The sequence below is a fragment of the Ursus arctos genome, unplaced genomic scaffold (genome assembly GCF_023065955.2).
Source record: "Ursus arctos isolate Adak ecotype North America unplaced genomic scaffold, UrsArc2.0 scaffold_31, whole genome shotgun sequence".
Lineage (NCBI taxonomy): Eukaryota > Metazoa > Chordata > Mammalia > Carnivora > Ursidae > Ursus > Ursus arctos.
This window is the reverse complement of record NW_026622997.1, coordinates 14,031,331-14,050,671: the sequence shown is the minus strand read 5'-3', so window position 1 is coordinate 14,050,671 and position 19,341 is coordinate 14,031,331. Positions and strand designations below refer to the sequence as shown.

Genomic DNA, 19,341 nt, shown 5'->3' with positions numbered 1-19,341 from the left:
GGTTCGTGTCTTTGTTTATTAACTCAAACTTTGCAAAGGAAATCTTATCGTTAAAGAAGGATGGATTTTTCCTTCAAGGTTGCAAATTTGGAAGCTCTGAGCAATTAGCTCTCCTGGGTGTCTAAATTCCGAGAGAAAAATTATAATAATTTGGCATCATATAGAAACATGATTTTTTTTTAAAGCAGAAATAGATTGGCTTGTTTCTCATTATTTTCTTTTGAAGAAATGTATGATTCAGGATATTAACAACAGAGCAAATGGGGCTTTTTAAAAAAAATTTACTTAATACTTAAGATGGTTTGGGGGGGTCGCCTGGGTGGCTCAGTCATTAAGTGTCTGCCTTTGGCTTAGGTCATGATCCCAGGGTCCTGGGATCCCAGGGTCCTGAGATCGAGCCCCGCATCAGGCTCTCTGCTCAGCGAGAAGTCTGCTTTTCCCTCTCCCACTCCCCCTGCTTGTGTTGCCTCTCTCACTGTCTCTCTCTGTCGAATAAATAAATAAAATCTTAAAAAAAAAAAAAGATGTTTTGGGGGAAAGATATTTCCTCTCTCTGGGAAGAAAAATGAGAGGCAGCTAGGTTTGTCTTGTCCGTCCCGGCACTGCCTTTTTCTCTGATTCTGTTGTTATATTGTTATAATTCTCAAACTCTTACCCGTGGTTAATGCAAATCCTGCTACTCCTTCAAAGTCCTCTCAAGAACCGTTTTCTCAGGAGATGGTCCCCGAACATTCCAGCCACATTGGCTTCTTATGCTCTCCAGACTTCAAGAACTCTCCAATCAGAAAAGCAACAATTAGCATGTGGCACGTCTTCTCTCCCCAGGGAAGGGAGAAGACACAGAGACCCTGATATTTCTGCCCCATTTTTCTCAGCACGTAAAATAGTGTTGGTTGAACCCTAGGTGATGAATAGAAGGATATCCAGCATACCCAAGTGCGACTCTGGCTGGCAAGGCAAGAGCGGTCCCTTCCCACAGTTTGGAGGTTAGACATAACTTCCTGCTTCATGGTATTAGTTTCCAGGTGGCATATCTTGCAGGATGGAAAAACTGCCACAGCTGAATCACTGAGGGCTTTATGCTTGCTTGGGGGCCTTGGGGAATCAAAAGGAAGTAAGAAACTCTATTGGAGACAAGGGGAGACATTACTGACAGTGGCAGTGTGAGTAAATGGCACTTGTTGTATGTTAATCCCGTACAATTAACAGTGACATGGGGAAAATCTGGTTTGCAGGGCTGCAATGTAATCACAACATATCCCAGGAAATCATGTAGGATTTAATGGGGCAGGTGTGAAATTAACCAATGCTATTTTCATAAATGCTATAATTAACCGAGATTTCCAGGAAGAGGTCTTTAAGATTCTGTAGAATTCTCTGTAGTCACCTCTCCTAGTGCATTTGCTTCTGAAATGGTAGGTGTGCCCCTAAACAAGTTTTCTCCATCAGTTTTTGACCTGCCCCTGATTCTAAGCAAAGTGGTAAATGTCAGAACTGTGTTTATGTATGGCTATTCCCCTTTTGTTCCCTGTGTTTTAAAATATGTGTTGCAGGTTTTGGTTAATGTTTAATTTAGCTTCCAGTAAAAACAATCTCTATATTCAGCTTTGTTGTATTTGCCACTTAAGAATGCAGAATTTATTATTATGTGCTTAAAGCAATCATTTAACACTGACATTTTAAGTATGACAATAATCCAAGTAATTGTCACCCATTCACTTAACTGAAAATATCTCTACTTCCTGAGACAACTAATTATAATGCAGTATTACTATCTTTTAATTGTAGGCATGTTTGTTTTTGTGTTTATTTTGGTTTGGGCTGTCTTCAAGGACATCCTTAGTCTCAAATTTGGCAATCTGCCCTTAATCTCTCTCTGCTGCTTTCTGAAAATAAACGAAAACACTATAGCTAAAATCTTGAAGGAAAACAAGAGGATTTTTATGTTTCACAAGCTCTGCTCATGACTTCAGGATGTTGGATTATGAGTTGTTTTTTAAACAATCTGATCAACTGCTATATAAGTGAGGATTACTTTCCAAACAGACTCACAGATTCTAGAAGCGGAGTTCAGATATCTCCGGTACTGTTCTATGGGGCTCTTCACCAATGGAGAAAGGTGCTGTTGCCCTTTTGGCTTCCTGAGATCTGGGTTCAGATTTCCTGTCTGGTTTTTACCCTACATGGGAGTTCTCTAAGGATTTATCTTACAAAGGGATTATTGCCCTGTTTCCTCATTTTTGAAAATCCCCTAAATTCAGGAATTTATCATTTCCCAAGTTAGTATTGGATATTCCATTCAGAACAGTTAAGCATTTCATTGACTTTTATCACATTAGGCCATTTCCTTCTTTTTATTTAATACACGGTACTCCTGAATTATCTATTCAGTGTTTTTTTCTTTTCCCTACCAAGTTGGACCTAATAATTACTGTCATAGTTGTGAGGAATAATACAGTAAATGTAACATTTCACATAATATTTTTTCACCATGTTTCTAAACTTATTGTGTGTGCACATGTCTGTGATTGCCTCCAGGGAGATGCAATCTCAAGGCTGTGAATTGCTTCTGAACACACACACACACACACACACACACACACACACACTCAGATGCTCAGCTTGGAAAATGTTCTGTTAGGAAATAGCATAGCAGCCCCTCTAAATGATACTTGCTGCTCATGATCTGTGCGTTGGGGGCATTTGATAACCATCCTGCCACCTACAAGATATACACACGTGTAGCAGCAACCGTAACTCCCACATCTACAGCAACACATAGTTCAAATTTTTTGTTTTACCTCTATCATTCAATTGAAGTATTTACAGAAGATTTAAAACAAACTAGCAAAGACTCAGGTTCTTTGGTTTCCTGGCTTTTAGTGACTTGAGTGACATCATCAAGGCAAACATAGTGATGAGTTCTGCCTTCTTAGGATAGTTTTTAATTCCCTTTAATTTTGTATACTTGGTACATTTTTACTTCATGACAATCCCTATTCTAGGTTTTGCAAGATTTTAGGAATTATGTATACTGCATGGTCAGTATCGGCAAAGAATGTTTTAAAACTGGAAATAAAGGAAATGCAAGATACCAATGGTTCACATCATGAGTTTATTTTTTTCATATAATGAGAAGGAGGTAAGAAGGTACTTGCTGGTATTGTCTCCACAGCTTATCTAAGGAAGGATTCCGGCTCAGTTTCTCAGTGATTCTTTCTTTCGACCCCTCACAATTTCAAGTGCTCTAAATATCAAGGTCCCATTCAAAGGCAGAAAGACAGGCCAGTGGAGAGTGAGCTTTCTCCTCATTCTTTCTCTCCTACTAGGGAGATTATGAGCAACCCTCTCCTTGTATCTCATTGTCCAGAACTGGGTCAGATAGCCATTCAATTGCAAAGGGCAGTTAAAAGAAGGGAACATCTAAATTTTTTTTGCCTTTACAATTGGAGGTGAGCAAGGGACATTTTCGAATTGGAAAGTGCTTCTGGGTAGCCAACTAATCACTGCCATACGGTCCACAAAATCTTATAATTATTTTAATTAGGTGTTTTTTATTGATTTACAGAAAAGAGGTTTCCCCTCACCCCTCCGCCCTACCCCCAGCTCCTGAACACGGTATATGAAAGAAAAGTAGGTGTGAATGGAGGTAGAAGATAAAGAGTAGATTTGGCCTACTGGCCTCCTGGCCTCAGGGATGGCTTGACCCAAGGACACAATTGCTCTATCTAGAATACTTTTGCCCATGGTCATCATCTGATAGGGAAACGGTTCCATCTCATTCAGATCTCAACAATGCCACCTCCACAGATAGACACATTCTATCTCATTATCCTCATTTGTCCTTTTGTAGCAATTACCAGTTTCTGATATGATCTAAATTTTTAAAGTAAGCTGCATGAACAGATGACTTAGAGCTCTTACCATTGGTGAATTGGAGGCCCTGGTTTCCAAAAGGTGACCATTTCCATCTGGGAACACAGACCTTCTAGCTATATTCACCACTAGGTCACAGCAGGCTCCTTGTGCCAGGAGACCCGCAAGCAAAGAAAGGAGTCATCACTAGGTTAATCACCCCTTATCGGTAGAAGAAGGTGGAGCTACTAGTATGTACCAAGAGAGGGGAGAATAGTTTTGTTTCTTGGGTGATTCATTGGAGGCACCTCCTAATCTTCTCATGCCCAGCTTTAACTGAGAATAGCCACCACCTAAGAGGAGCATAAGGCTAAAAGTCTAGAAACTTCGGTAATCTCCATTCAGACTACACCGCCAGGCCAATCATCCAGACCTGCAGAGGTGCTCGTCAGGAAGAGGGGGCTCTGGGATGATGGTGAAGGAGGGTGATGAAGAGTTTCATTATCACCTTGAACTTAGTTGCACAGTTCGCCCTCTAGTTGGCCCCGCCAACTCTTCTCCACCATTTCCCAGGAAACAAGCCTGGCCATAAGCCTGCTGGAAATGTTTCTAGATGGTCTGGGTTTACAGTAGAAGCAAAGGGGTCTGAGCAGCAGAAGGGGTGGATTGTGATGGGTACTGTGGTGTTTCACCCACGTCTCCTCAGGCTAAACCCACACCCCTCAGTTGCTGGGAATATTGCCTGCTCATGGCTCAGACCAGAGTCCCTCTTTGGGAACTTTCCTTGGCCAAAGGAAACATCCTCATCCAGGTCATGCCCCTCCCATAGGACAATTTGTAGTCACTACCTGACTGAGGTGGAAACACAGAGGCCTTCTCCCCATCCCTCATTTTGGAACAGCTCTCAAGGACCAACTCCGGGTCATCAATTAGAGCCTCAGTTACAACCAGTGTGTGGGTCAGGATTTCCGTGGGTTCAGTTATACTTCCTTTACTTCAGTATAGGTATAGCTGTCAAGGTGTTTTCTCAGTGGGTCTTCTGCATGCTTTTCTGCATCAGAATGAAAGGCAACTCAAATAACGAATCGTGGAACACTACATCAAAAACTAAGGATATACTGTATGGTGACTAACATAACATAATAAAAAATTAGTATTAAAAAAAAGAATGAAAGGCAACTAATTTCATAGTAGATAACTCAACATTTCTGTGATGTATGTCTATCTTGCTATTCTAATCAGCCTTGTGTTTGCAGATGTCCCCATTGAAAAAGTGTGTTCAGTGAGTGTGAAGATTAAGAAACTGTCATTTTTGTATGCCAGAGCTCTAACTGACAAAACTTGTGCATTCCTGGAAATATAGGAGTATATATACAGCATTCAATCAGCAAAGTATTTTGCAAATTGTGGTCATATTTTTGTTTCAGGATGACATCCTGGAATTATGACACCAGATGTGGCTTTCTTATAATGCTTTTATAAATATGTTTAAAAGCTACTTTTTGGGGGCGCCTGGGTGGCACAGCGGTTAAGCGTCTGCCTTCGGCTCAGGGCGTGATCCTGGCGTTCTGGGATCGAGCCCCACATCAGGCTCCTCTCCTATGAGCCTGCTTCTTCCTCTCCCACTCCCTCTGCTTGTGTTCCCTCTCTTGCTGGCTGTCTCTATCTCTGTCGAATAAATAAATAAAGTCTTAAAAAAAAAAAAAGCTACTTTTTGAAAATATTCAGGCAAATTATTTATGAAAGTATCATTTAAATATAAGTTTGAGAATGCCAGACCATTTATAGAAGTTTAAATGTCTTATAGGTTACTTATTATTTTTTCACTTAAGATAGTAAAAATTTTCTTATGATCCTCCATAAATAGTAAGTTCACAACAAATAGGTCAGTTTCTCATTACCTCTCATCCCTTTCTTGATCATAATTTCTGACATTCTAGTTCAGCCCTACCAGGTGCATGATCTATGATTCCTTTGGAAATATGGCTTAAAGGTTATATGTGTTTGCCCAGAGGAAATGGTTAGTCAAAATAGACATCATGGAAGGCCAGTTTCCAGAAACATCTAGCAGTATTTGTCCATTCGTAGATGTTTAAATATGTGTCTGTGTACACACACACACACACACACTCGCACACACACTTACATATATATATATATTGATACAGAGACTCAGAAATTACTCAGAAAAAAATTTAATTAGCTCTTTAATTTCTAGATTTCCTCAGAGCTATCAACACAAATTACTTTTTATAATAGGTGGCTAAATAAAACAACTCAGAATTAAATTGGAAAGAAAAAGAGTTAATATATGGTATTATGTATTTTCTTGTACTAAATAATGAGATATACATCCCTCCATTTTTAAGTATTTATTTAGAAGTTTTAAAAGAAGGTATGAATTAATAATTACTAAAATTTCTTTTGACATAATTGGAAGGATTTCAATTTTATTTCTACAGCAAGAATACTTATAAGCAATCAGGGAGAAGAGACTGAAATTCAGGTTACTTTCATTATAATTTATTTAGAAAATACTATTATTGATGATGATAAAATAAATAATTTTGTTGACTAATATTAATTAGGCACTTATGAGACAAATATTACACTCTCTCTTTAGATTTCTTTATGAACATTTGGAATAAGTATTATAAATATGGGTATCTTATAGGCATTATTTTGGAGAGATTAAGTACTTAGGTTCACACAGGTATGTTGTGAAAAAGTTGATTCTCAATCCTTTTTCCATGTGGTTATAAAAATTCATACTTTCAGAACTATGCTATAAATTTCCTTTTGATACTATATATCAAATATATACATATGATATACTGTTAAATAAGGCTCATTTATTATGCTATGTGCATTTTTCAATTCAATTCAATTCAATTCAACAAAATCTTGAACACTAGGAAGAGCTACCCATTGCTCCAGATGCCAGACAGAAGGGCAGGGATGGCACCCTCAGACTTCTTGTCAACATCTGGTCGTGGCTTTTTCCTAATTTGCCTTCATCTTCATCTTCCCTTGATTACGTGATTTATATCTGAATTAAGCCATCATGTTGGGCTGAGATGATATGAGACTCACAGTGTATTTGCCACATGCCCACATTTTGCTAAAAGTGGCAAAATTAAACTCAATCCCACAACAAAATCCAAGTGTGTTTTATAGTGCCCTTACACATGATAATAGTTTATCAACCTTCTGTTTAAGCTCTTCTGCACACTGAGAAAATATTCTTTCTTTCTTATTTTCAGCCTACCTAGTATTGTCAAAAATTTGGGTTGCTTTTCTATTTATGGACGTCTTACTTCAAAAAAACAAAAACAAAAGCATAACAAAACAAACAAACAAAAAACCCCCAAAACCCTATTTATCTAGCACACACTATCCAAACTACGGTTTTAGGAAAGAAGCAAAGAAGAGGATCCAATGCTGTATTTTTGCTTTTTGATTTAAATGTCTGAGCCACTGATAGATGCCATTGATAGAATCACAGGACAATTCCTTCCATTGAAATATGTTTTTCCATCGCCTCCAATAGTGGAGTTGAAATTAGAAGCCAGTTTTGTGATTTGGAATGGCTTTCTTGGTCTTGAGTGACTTTCCAGCTTTATATCATAAAGTAATCCTCCTTTAAAAGTGGCAAGAACCAGGGGTGCCTGAGTGGCTCAGTTGGTTAAGTGTCTGCCTTTGGTTCAGGTCATGATCTCAGCGTTCTGGGCTTGAGTCCCTGGAAGGGTTTCCAGCTCCGTGGGAGCCTGCTTCTCCCTCTCCTACCTAAACTGCTTCTCCCTCTTCTCCCCAACTTGCTCTCTCTCACTCTCTCTGTCTCTCACTCTCTCTCAAATAAATAATAAGATCTTTTAAAGATTTTATTTAAAGAGAGAGAGAGAGAGAGCATGAGTGGGGAGGGGCAGAGGAAGAGGGAGAAGCAGACTCTCCGCTGAGCACAGAGCCCACCATGGGGCTTGATCCTGGGACTCCAGGATCATGACCTGAGCCAAAGGCAGACGCTTAACCAACTGAGCCACCTGGGTGCCCCTAAATAAATAAAATCTTATTTAAAAAAAAGTGGCAAGCACATTCCTGGGAATCTGACATCTTCTTTCATTTAATCCTCATAACTCAAAGAGGTAGACATGACTAACTTCTATTTTTAGAGGAGGCATCTGAAACCCAGAGATTAGAAAATTCACAAAATATAAAGCTAGTAAATAAAAGAGCTAAGATTTAAACCGGGCTCTGTGCTCTCAGCCTGTATGCGGATCTGCTTCCGTCCTTCCGAGGCTAGAGGTAGCCCGACGAGTCCTGAAGCCTCCTGATGATATCCTCATGGCTAAGCTGTGAAATTTTTTTCCTTATGCCGCTTGCTTATGCATTATCATGCAGCTCGTTAATGGGATTGTTTTCAAAGCTAACTGATTTTACATTATCATTCCAGTTATTAATAAAACTTTTACTATGCATAAAATTTTGCTTAGGAAGCACTTTGTAAACATTTTAACCAATTAGACCAGGTAAACACCATCAAGATAGAGGGTCTCCTTCTTAACTAACAGATTAGCTGCAAAGGTAAGTGACTTCCTAAAGCCAGAAGGAAAGCTGCAATAAAAAGTTCAGCTGAGCTCCTATGTGTCTGCTCCCCACTCTGGTGGTGCTGTTCCCAGCTCTCATATATCCTAATTATCATGTTCACTCATTCCTGGCTCTAAGTGAATTTCTCTTGGAAAAATAGATGCATTCTAATATCATATCCGGCATTATTAGCATGGACTATTAAGGAAAATGTTATTTGTAAATGGCAAAAATTGACATTAAACAGAAACACACACATAGTGAATAAGAGTATTTTAAAAAGGAGAACAGCCCTTCTTCACCTTTGCTCCAAGTGGTGACTTTGTTTTTGAAATTTGCTTTCATTGTCTTCTTGTGCTCTGGGCTGTGTTGTCTGTCCCTGCCCCCCCTCCCAATCCCGCTCCCATTCGAGACTGTCACTGGAAATAACAGCCTAAAGAGTTTGGGAGTCTCTTTGGACTCCTTCAACATACTTCAATCCCTGTTTTCTCATTAGAACATTCATACTTTTGTGCCTCAGTGGGAATGATCAATTATTTCAATGTCGGTAGTGGTAATATTACCCCTAAGATTTAGCAATTTTCAAAGATCTTTTAACTTAATTAGAGGCATTTGTTATAAATTGAATTAAATCTGTTAAAAGTGCAACGTGTTATATTAAAAGTATAATACCCAAATTGGCCAAGGAGACACAATTTTAGGGGGGAAAATCTAGTTTAAAAATGCTAACATCAAGATAAACTTGTGAAATTTTCTTTTTCATAAAGTTTTGTAAAAGTTGAAAGAATGGAGAACAATTTTAGCCAGAACATTTTGGTGAAATCTGTATACGTACAGATACGTTTGTGAACGTATTTTTTCCCAAATACTTGAAACAATGAAAAACCAATATCAGATTTGAGCATTTTAATAACTTTGGTAAAAAAAAAATAAAACTGATACTGATATCATTTATAAGCTATATATATATATATATATATATATCAATCCAGTAATCGGCAAATGATAATAGTATTTTAGTAATTCATTTTTTGATTGAGGTATAATTGACACATAATATTATTTTCAGGTGTGCAACATGGTGATTTGATACTTGTGTATATTCTAAAATGATCAGCAGAGGGGCGCCTGGGTGGCATAGCGGTTAAGCGTCTGCCTTCGGCTCAGGGCGTGATCCCGGCCATATGGGATCGAGCCCCACATCAGGCTCCTACGCTATGAGCCTGCTTCTTTCTCTCCCACTCCCCTTGCTTGTGCTCCCTCTCTCGCTGGCTGTCTCTATCTCTGTCGAATAAATAAATAAATAAAATCTTTAAATAAATAAATAAATAAATAAAATGATAAGCAGAGTAAGTCTTGTTACCATCTGCTGCTGTACAAAGTTAATTCTTTTTCTCTTGTGATAAGCACTTAAGATTTACTCTCTTGACAACTTTCACATATGCATTACAATATTACTAACCATGGTCACCATGCTGTACGTTACATCCCCAGGACTTGTTTATTCTATAGCTGGAAGTTTATATGTCTGGATGCCCTTCACTCATTTTGTGCATCTCCCCAACCCCCTCCCTCTGTAATAATTCCTTTTTGATTAATTATCTCTCTTTCCAAATAACTGTTCCCTTATCTTGGCATTTGCTTTTAAACATGGTATCATAGTGAACTTGCCCAAGAGTCCCTGCCAGCCAAATCATTTAATAATATACTGCTGTGAATGTATCAGCCTTTGCTCAGCTGCCATTTAGAGAGTTTTAAGGGTGCTTTTCTGATTTTTTTTAAAGATTTTATTTATTTGACAGAGAGAGAGAGAGTACAAGCAGGGGGAGTGGCAGGGAGAGGGAAAGGGAGAAGCAAACTCCCCACTGAGCAGGGAGCCTGATGTAGGGCTAGATCCCATGACCTGAGCCGAAGGCAGACGCTTACCCAACTGAGCCACCCAGGCGCCCTGGTTTTCTGATTCCTTAAGCACCAACAATTAGGTTGCAATGGATTGTATGAAATGGTAAATTAAAGGTCCAGGCCAACTGAGTGAAGCAGATCGTGCTTTTTACTTTAACCATTTAGAAAACTCCACATTTAAAAAAATATTCATTTAACAAATACTCCTTTTTAAGCACCTACTGTGCACAGGGCACAAGACAGTTCCTGCCTTCATAGAGTTAAGAGCCTCACTAACACATTAATATTAATATCAGATTGCATTTTCACTGAGTTGTGGTATAGCTTCTGGGTATGTGAGTTGCGAATCTCTTTCCTGCCAGCCCCATCAGCGCACATGAACTCACCCACGTGAATGGTGGAAATACACAGGTTTCGGTATCAGACTAACATTAGGTTCAAATCTAGTTGCTTGTCTTGTTCTGTATGATCTAAAGCAAGGAATTTGAACTTTCTCACGTCTCATTTCCTCATCTGTAAAATGTGTGTAGAAACACCTGTCCTCCAAAGTGGCCCTGTAAATTAAATACAATATACACATATTACATAGTGTGTTCAACAGAAGAGCTGCTATTATTACATTAGTTATTACTGCCTATGCCAAAAATTCTCACTTACCTTAAAAACTCTTTTCCATAAACTACTTTTCAGGGAAGTGAATAAAGGACGGTTTTATCTACACTAAGTGGGTTTGCAGCTGTAAACCAGCATATGGGAAAAGAATTTCTTCAACAGTGCTGGAGTTTATGTTGTTCAAGGTCATGATAGCTGATTCCATTCAAAGAGAAGGTTTTTATTAATCCTAGGGACTAGCATTTGTATAATTTTTTTTTCAGTTTTCACATCATTTCCACATGCTGGATATTGACAATGGGTCTCAACCATTCAAATGGCTTCTTATTACCATGTTGGTGACTTCAAACTGTTTTCCAGTTCTGATATGTCTTGAACCCCATTTCCGTCAGGACAACAGACTATTGGGCAAATTCTCTTGGATTTACCGTGAGCATTTCCATATGCAGGTCAATATGAGCTTATTGTTTTCCTCATTTCTCCCTCTTCCTCACAAATGCCTTTTTCTATTATGTTCATCCACTCTCTGGATGAGCCACCTGAGCCAGAAACTTTGGAAGCATTTTTGATTCTTTTCTTGGAGTTCCCCTATTCAAACAGTCTCCAAGTCCTGTTCACTTTGGTCAAATATCTCTCAAATCCATCTGTTTATCCCTGTCCTGCCACCGCCCCCCCATTCTCTTTTCCTCTGCAGGGCTCCTGTTGGCATTTGGGGGTGTTATGGGTTTAATTGTATTCTCTCAGTTGTAGGCCTCAGAATCTCAGAATGTGGTCTTATCTAGAAACAGGGTCATTGCAAATGTAAGCTAAGATGAGGTAATATTGGAGTAGAGTGGGCCTTTAATCCAATATGGCTGGTGTCTTTATTTGTAAAGACACAGACACACAAAGGGAAGACAGCCATGGAAAAGTGGAGGCAGAGATTGGATTTTTGCTGCCACTAGTCAAGGAATGCTTGAGGCCACCAGAACCTGGAAGAGGCATGGAGAATCTTTCCTCCTCCACCCTGCCCCCACCATCACCTGGAAACATCAGAGAAAGCATGGCCTTACCAACACCTTGATTTAGAATGTTTAATTTCTGTAATTAATTAATTAATTAATTAATTTGAAGATTCTATTTATTTATTTGTCAGAGACAGAGAGAGAGAGTGCACACAAGCAGGGGGAGCAGCAGGCAGAAGGAGAAGCAGGCTCCCTGCTGAGCAAGGATCCCAATGTGGGACTTGATCCCAGGACCCTGGGATCATGACCTGAGCCAAGGCAGCTGCTAACTGAGCCCCTCCCCCCCCCGGCATCCCCATTTCTGTCATTTATAATCACCCAGTTTGCAGTTATAGCGGCCCTAGGGAACTCATACAGGGGGCAAGAGATATCTTCATCATTTGAGACTCTCAACTTCAGGAAGCTCAGTGCCTTTGCCACCCCTCCTGTTATCATGACAACAAAGAACATCCTTGTCATATTTCTGGAAGCTCTACACTTCTGCTCATAGTTGAGCAACACTAGTCGGTCATCATCCAAATTGTAATCCGTTCTCCCTTTTGGTCTGGACCCAACCCAAACTGTTTCCCCCCTGTAGCCAGAGCGGTGTCTCTAAAACACATACATGGCAACCTCCCTCCCCCATGTCCTACCCACTAAAATAATCCATGGGCTACTGAGAGTGGCAGGATGGGTCCAGACACCGCAGTACGGCATCCACTGGCTCCTTTCGCTTCTGTAACTGTCTTCACCTATTTGGACTTTCCCCATCCAATTCAACATATTTTCAGTTTTAGAAATGGAACTCTAGGGGCTCCTGGGTGGCTCAGTCGTTAAGCGTCTGCCTTTGGCTCAGGGCGTGATCCCAGAGTCCTGGGATTGAGCCCCACATCAGGCTCCTGATCCACTGGGAGCCTGCTTCTTCCTCTCCCACTCTCCCTGCTTCTGTTCCCTCTCTCGCTGGCTGTCTCTCTCTCTGTCAAATAAATAAATAAAATCTTAAAAAAAAAAAAAGAAATGGAGCTCTATGCTTTGGAGAATGGCATCTGTGATGGCATGCCCTCCGGCCTTTTCCATGTACTCTCTCCTCTCATTTGTCTAATTCCTCTTTACCTCACAGGTCTCAGGAGGGAAGTCTTCCTTAGCCCAGGCTGAGATAGGTGTCCATCCTGTGTTCTCTCATAGCATTCTGGATGTCGCTGTAACACTTCCTACCCTGGATTTTATCCCCGGATTTTATTTGTCTTTTCACTCATCTGTCTCTACCAACAGAATGACATTTCTGTGGGTGAGTGACAATGTTGCTCATCTGTGAAAATCCAGATCCATCTATATTAGTATGCTATTGCCGCTTTCCCACATTACCACAAGCTTGTGGCTTGAGCAACCCAAGTTTATGATTTTGCAGTTCTAGAGGTCAGAAGTCTGCAATGGGTCTCACTGGGCTAAAATTAGGTATCAACTGAACTACATTTTTTTCTGTTTTCTAGGGAGAATGTTTCCTTCCTTGTTCCAGCTCCTAGACACTGGCCTCATCCCTTGCCTCCTGGCTCCCTTCCTCCATCTGCAAAGCCAACAAATTTGGGCCAGGTCTTTCTCACGCTGCCATTCTTCTGGCTCTCCTTCTGGTTGCCTCCCTGTGTCTTCTGCTTCCCGGTTTCACTTTTTAAGGACCCTTATGAATTCATTGGGCCCACCCAAATAATCCCTAATAATCTCTCTAGTTTAAACGCCATCGCTTAGCAAACTTAATTCCATCTCCCACCTTAATTGCCCTTTGCCATATAATTTAGCATAATCACCCATTACAGGGATTAGGGTGTGGACACATCTGGGGGGAGGCCATTTTCCTGCTGACTACATCATGACGGGTCCTGATATATGCATTCATAGAATGATGATCTGGTGAATGAGTGAGCTGTGTCCCATTAAACCAGCTTCCACGAAGGAAGAAACCTTCTCTTCTTTTAGGTTTCAAATAAAGGGGCTCACTTTCAAACGGCCTAGAGTTCCTTGTCTTGCTACACTGATAGAGAGTTCCTCATGGCAAATCAGCGGACAGGATTTAGAAAACTCTTACTAGTTGAGCCAACTTGGGCAAATCGCTTAACTTACTGGGACTTTACTACAGCTTCTGCGAAAGTCTGAGGGACTATGACGAGGCCTTCTCTACCATTAACACGGTGTGACCTATCCATGTTTCTTTGGTACCTTCATTAGAATGACTCCCTGAAATGCTGACTATTAAGCCTTAGGAAAAGAGTCACAGTCACTGAGGATTCCATGTCCCAAAACTTGATGAATGGAACATGATGAAAAGAGAAATGAGAAATACTCGAATAAAGGAATTACACAAAAATTAAAATTTTTTTTTAAAAACTTGATTTAAAAAATGTTACATTTAGAGTATAGCTAGTTATATCAGAAAAAGGGAATACGGAAATTTTAGTGCCATTTATAGATAGTGTCTTTTTAAAAGGATTCTTATGCACAGCTGATGAATGATGGGTTTTGGCTGTCTACAAATCCCCAAGGACTCCTGTTCACAGTGGAAGAGAGTTTAAGAATGCATTCCATGCTTTTTTTTTTTTTCAAAGCAATTTTGGTCTTTTTTTTTTTATTATTACACTGATGGATCATAGAAATCTTGTTTGATATCGGGTCTCTATAAGGACTGGGCATGGAAGGGGGATATATGTGTGTCATATGAAATGTGGCTGAAGTTCAGAGAAATAGGTTTCATTTAATAGCTGAATACTGGATGACCTGACCATTCTTCTCAGCCTCTGGCAGCTCACCCCGTGCGCGATAGAGGAGTCGCCAGCATGAACTGAGGAGTAGCTGCTGGCCTCAATGTGATTTTGCAGTGATCTGTGTGCTCTATGGCTTCCTTCATAACCAACAAATCAATTCCCACTATACGTATTACACACCCCAGTGGCAGAGGCCATTTATTATCCTTTTGATGGTCATACTCTTTGTACATAACCAAGAAGGATTACAGAGGAAGGAGAGAACAGTGGAAATGTGGATGAAGGTATTGTGCAATGGCACTGCATTTTATAATGTGCCCTACATGTATACAAGAATAAGAGAGACGCTTGCTTTCAAGAAAATTTCGAAACGTGGATGCAAAATTTTCTTTTGAATGAAATGTGTTTTGAGAACAATATATGGAAGGATAGCTGTGGATGTAAATTCTCTGTCAATATCCATTTGGATTTCAGGTACAAATTCAAAATGATTAAGAAGAAAGGACTGTCACTGTCATACGGGGATTTTTTGTAAGGTGCTCCTTGATGAGTTTTGTTCACCTAACAAGCTTGTTGATACTTGCTTTTTTTTGCCATCATCTGGCATCAACTAATTCCCGTATTCATTTCTAACTTTGCAGTGTATAATTTTTCAAACTCTAATTGATTGATTCCGGGTCTTTCCTAATTATTGCGATCCAGATATTATAGTTACCACTGTTAAACAAACAAGTAAAACCTAATACTGAATTGTGTTAACTAGGTACAAATTGAGTATTTTGAATTCAATATAAATGGTACACAGTGAAATTTTAGTGTTATTTCTCCTAACTCAAATGCCCCACCAACAAATACGTGTGTCTGAATGTGGGTGGGAAATATTTATCAGTGTAACTAATGACAAAAGTATGACTTTACAGTGGGTTCTGTGCATAAACATTTAAACTGCTTAGTCATTTATATCAAAGGTTATGAAAAGAACAGTGGAAATTTCCAAATGTCAAATAAGCTACTGTCTCTTCTGTTTTGCATCATTTGAGATTTTCTGGGTTTTTGCAAACAACACAATGCCAAATCTGTATTTGATTTTCTCTTCTCTTTGAAGAGGCAAAGCAGCAACAAAATAATTAGCTGAAGAGGAGCATGCATAGAATATCTTGCTTGACCAGCGTAGAAAGTTCTGGGTTTCATTTCCCATGATGATAAATGTAGTAAGGTATCCTGGAATGCTTCTGTGAGGGCTCTATTACCATTGGTAAACCAAAACCTCTCAGGGGCCTGTTTCCTGTTTAGCTGTTCCTCGTTTGTGTAATTGAAATTCACGCTCAGTACAGACGGCACGTCGATGCGTGAGACGATGCCGTACACCTTCATGGCAAAATACACGCAAGAACAGCAAAAAGGAGCTGTCAGTGTCAAGTTCAGGGCCTCGTTAGTCCCGCGCAGACCAAAAGGCTAAAGTCATGGATTGGAATTCTAAGGACAATACGGGTTTTCTTTTACTTTCTGTTGTTGTCAGTTTCTCTTTTTTTCTTCTCTGCAAAGACTCTTGTTTCTATTTATTATTTATCTTCTCCTTTTCATGGTGCAATTATCATCATAGTTAGTGTTCAGGGAGGTGAGCTTTTGTATACACAATCTTTTGAATCTGTCTATGAATTTCATTTCTGTGATGTTCTCACGCTGCCTCGACTTGCTGTGGTTTATCACTGTCGCTGAGCTACTTCTGATCCTACCAGCTTCTCTTCGGGCAAGATGCTTTTAATCAGGACCATTTTTGGTTGAGGAATTTACTCACTTATTCTAGAGTGTTTTTCCGGAATAGCATCAGACACGCTAATCCAGGACTTGGAGCCTAGTTATAGTAAAGATCGATCACTGATTTAACAAAACCGACATTTTGCCAAGCTGGTGATGGTATATACTGATCACACTGACCGTTTGAACGAAGCAACGTATGCATATCCTGTTTCTACCTCTTTAAAAATAAAAGGAACCATATCGTCTCCTACATTTTTTGGGCTCGATGGAAGGCCAGCCTATTTCAAAGTAGTTCTGGTAAATATGGGAAGAGGGCCAAGCAGTGAAGATTGAGTGTTTGTTATTTTGTGATGGTAGCTAGGATTCGCGCTGTTCAAAGTGTTTCACAGCTCTTAACCCAGTCGTCATACTGACTCTGGGCTGTGGGTACTGTTATCATCCCCCCTTTCCATATGAGCAAAGGAAGGCATTGAAAGGAATTCTGTGTAGAGAGGCACAGTCCAGAGCTTGTACTTTTAGTCACTAAGCTATGGGAACCCTACTGTATATTCCCTGCACATATCCTTGAGATTGGATGGGGAACGAGTTTTGCCTCTGACCTATTTCCAGATACTTCTTCCTCTTCTTTCCGGCAAAAACTCTAATTTTAGAAACTTTGAAAACATCTCTTGATCCCAATACCAAACAGAGAGAGGAAACCCGACCCAAATCAGAACACCCTGCTTGTAATTATTTTATGTTTAGTTTCAACAGAATGTCAATATTGTGTTAAGGAATAAGAAAACTTTGAAGTTTCAAATTCTCATTCGCCTATTTTCAATGATATATTAGTAATTCATTTCAATTTTTTTAAATAAAATAGTTAACTTTTAACAAGGTATATGCAAATAACAAAATCTAATTTTAATAAAGGTCATTGTGGGTAGGTGAAACAAACAGGAATATATTATGGATTTTAAGGATTTTTAAAAATAGGTTTATTATTTATAATAATTTCCATATTTCTTTTAAAATTTCTTATTATGGTAAAATACACATAACATAAAATTTATCATCTTAACCATTTTTAAATATATAGTTCAGCAATGTTAAGTACATTCACATCATTGTGCAACCAATCTCCACAGCTTTTTCATCTTGCAAAACTGAAATTTTGTACCATTAAACCCCTTCCCACTCTGACCCTGGTAAACTTGTGATTTTGACTATTTTAGATACTGCATATATGTGGAATCATATGATATCTGTTCTTATATCACTGGCTTAATTCATTTAGCGTAATGTCCTCTAGGTTCATACATGTCACAGCAGGTGTCAGGTCTTTCCTTTTGGGATGCATGGGTGGCTGTCAGTTAAGCGTCTGCCTTCGGCTCAGGTCATGATCCCAGCGTCCTGGAATCGAGTCCCTCATTTGGCTCTCTGCTCTGCCAGGAGCCTGCTTCTCCCTCTGCCTGCTGCTCCCCCTGCGTGTGCTTGAACTTTCTTCTGTCAAATAAATAAATAACATCTTAGGGGCGCCTGGGTGGCTCAGTCGTTAAGCGTCTGCCTTTGGCTCAGGGCGTGATCCCAGAGTCCTGGGATTGAGCCCCACATCAGGCTCCTCCGCTGGGAGCCTGCTTCTTCCTCTCCCACTCCCCCTGCTTGTGTTCCCTCTCTCCCTGGCTGTCTCTCTCTCTCTGTCAAATAAATAAATAAAATCTTGAAAAATAAATAAGTAAATAAATAAATAAATAACATCTTAAAAAAAAAAGAAGTTCCTTTCATTTTAAGGCTGAATAATATTTCATTTGATGGACAATTAGGTTGCTTCTACCTTTTGGCTCTTGTGACTAATGCTGCTATGAACATAGGTGTACAAATATCGAGATTCAGCTTTGAATTCTTTTGGATATATTTCCAGAAGGAGTATTGCTGGATCATATGGTAGTTCTGTATTTTATTTTGTTTTATTCTATTTTATTTTATTTATTTTTTTAGAGAGAGAGAGAGAGATACATGGGGGTGGCAGAGGAGGAGGGGAAGAAGCAGAGCGGAGGAAGAGAGAGCATCTCAAGCAGGCGCCTTGCCCAGCACTGAGCCTGACCAGGCGTTAGACCCAACGACCCTGAGAATATGACCTGAGCTGAGATCAAGAGTTGGACACTCAACCTAGCCAGCCACCCAGGTGCCCCATGGTAGTTCTATTTTTAATTTCTTGAGAACCTGCCATTCTGCGTCCCACAGCAATTGCACCAATTTACATTCCTACCAGTAACGTACAAGAGTTCCTATTTTTCCATATCCTTATTGGCGCTTATTAATTTCTGGCTTTCTTTTGTTTTCTTTCTTTTTTTCTTTCTTTCTTTCTTTCTTTCTTTCTTTCTTTCTTTCTTTCTTTCTTTTTCTTTTTTTCTTCTTTGGACAGTCGTCATCCTAACAGATGTGAAGAGATACCTCCTTTTGATTTTGTTTTCCATTTCCATTTCATGCCTCTTTCCGCGGTCCCTTCTAGTCCTCCATTATAGCAAAAAGAAACGTAAGTAATCTGAGTCCAAGTATTTAAGAAATAATTTCATTCCATTTCACTTGCACAATGTCTTTATTATGGTTTCAAAACATTTTACTGCTGGTTGGATACCTTAAGCTCCAAATTCACGATTGCTTTCTTTGTAGCTGTTCTTCCGCTGCCCGTGGTACAGGATCTGCAGGATTCCTCAAGCATCTCCATTTTGTGCGGGTGTCCGTGTTTTCAGCACTTCAGCTGGCTGAGTGGCGAAGCCAGGGCTTCTGGTACATTATCCTGCTGACGGCTTCCCTCTGGTTCTTGAGGCTCTACCTGCATTACCTTAGCCAGTGGCTTTTCCTCCAGGCCATTTCAATCCCCGTTACAAAGTGAGTGCTTTCCCCTGCAA

The 19,341-nt window shown here is 39.7% G+C and overlaps 1 protein-coding gene across 1 annotated transcript in view; it reads left to right on the top strand.

The window, feature by feature from the left end:
- LOC113264239 (uncharacterized) overlaps positions 1-19,341 on the top strand; it is a gene marked incomplete at its 5' end in the record, with an annotated part of 288,777 nt that overhangs the window by 188,092 nt on the left and 81,344 nt on the right. Inside the window, one exon of the mRNA XM_057304793.1 lies at positions 19,103-19,321. Within this exon, the coding sequence (XP_057160776.1) occupies positions 19,103-19,321 (219 nt within the window). The remainder of the gene's footprint in view (positions 1-19,102; positions 19,322-19,341) is intronic.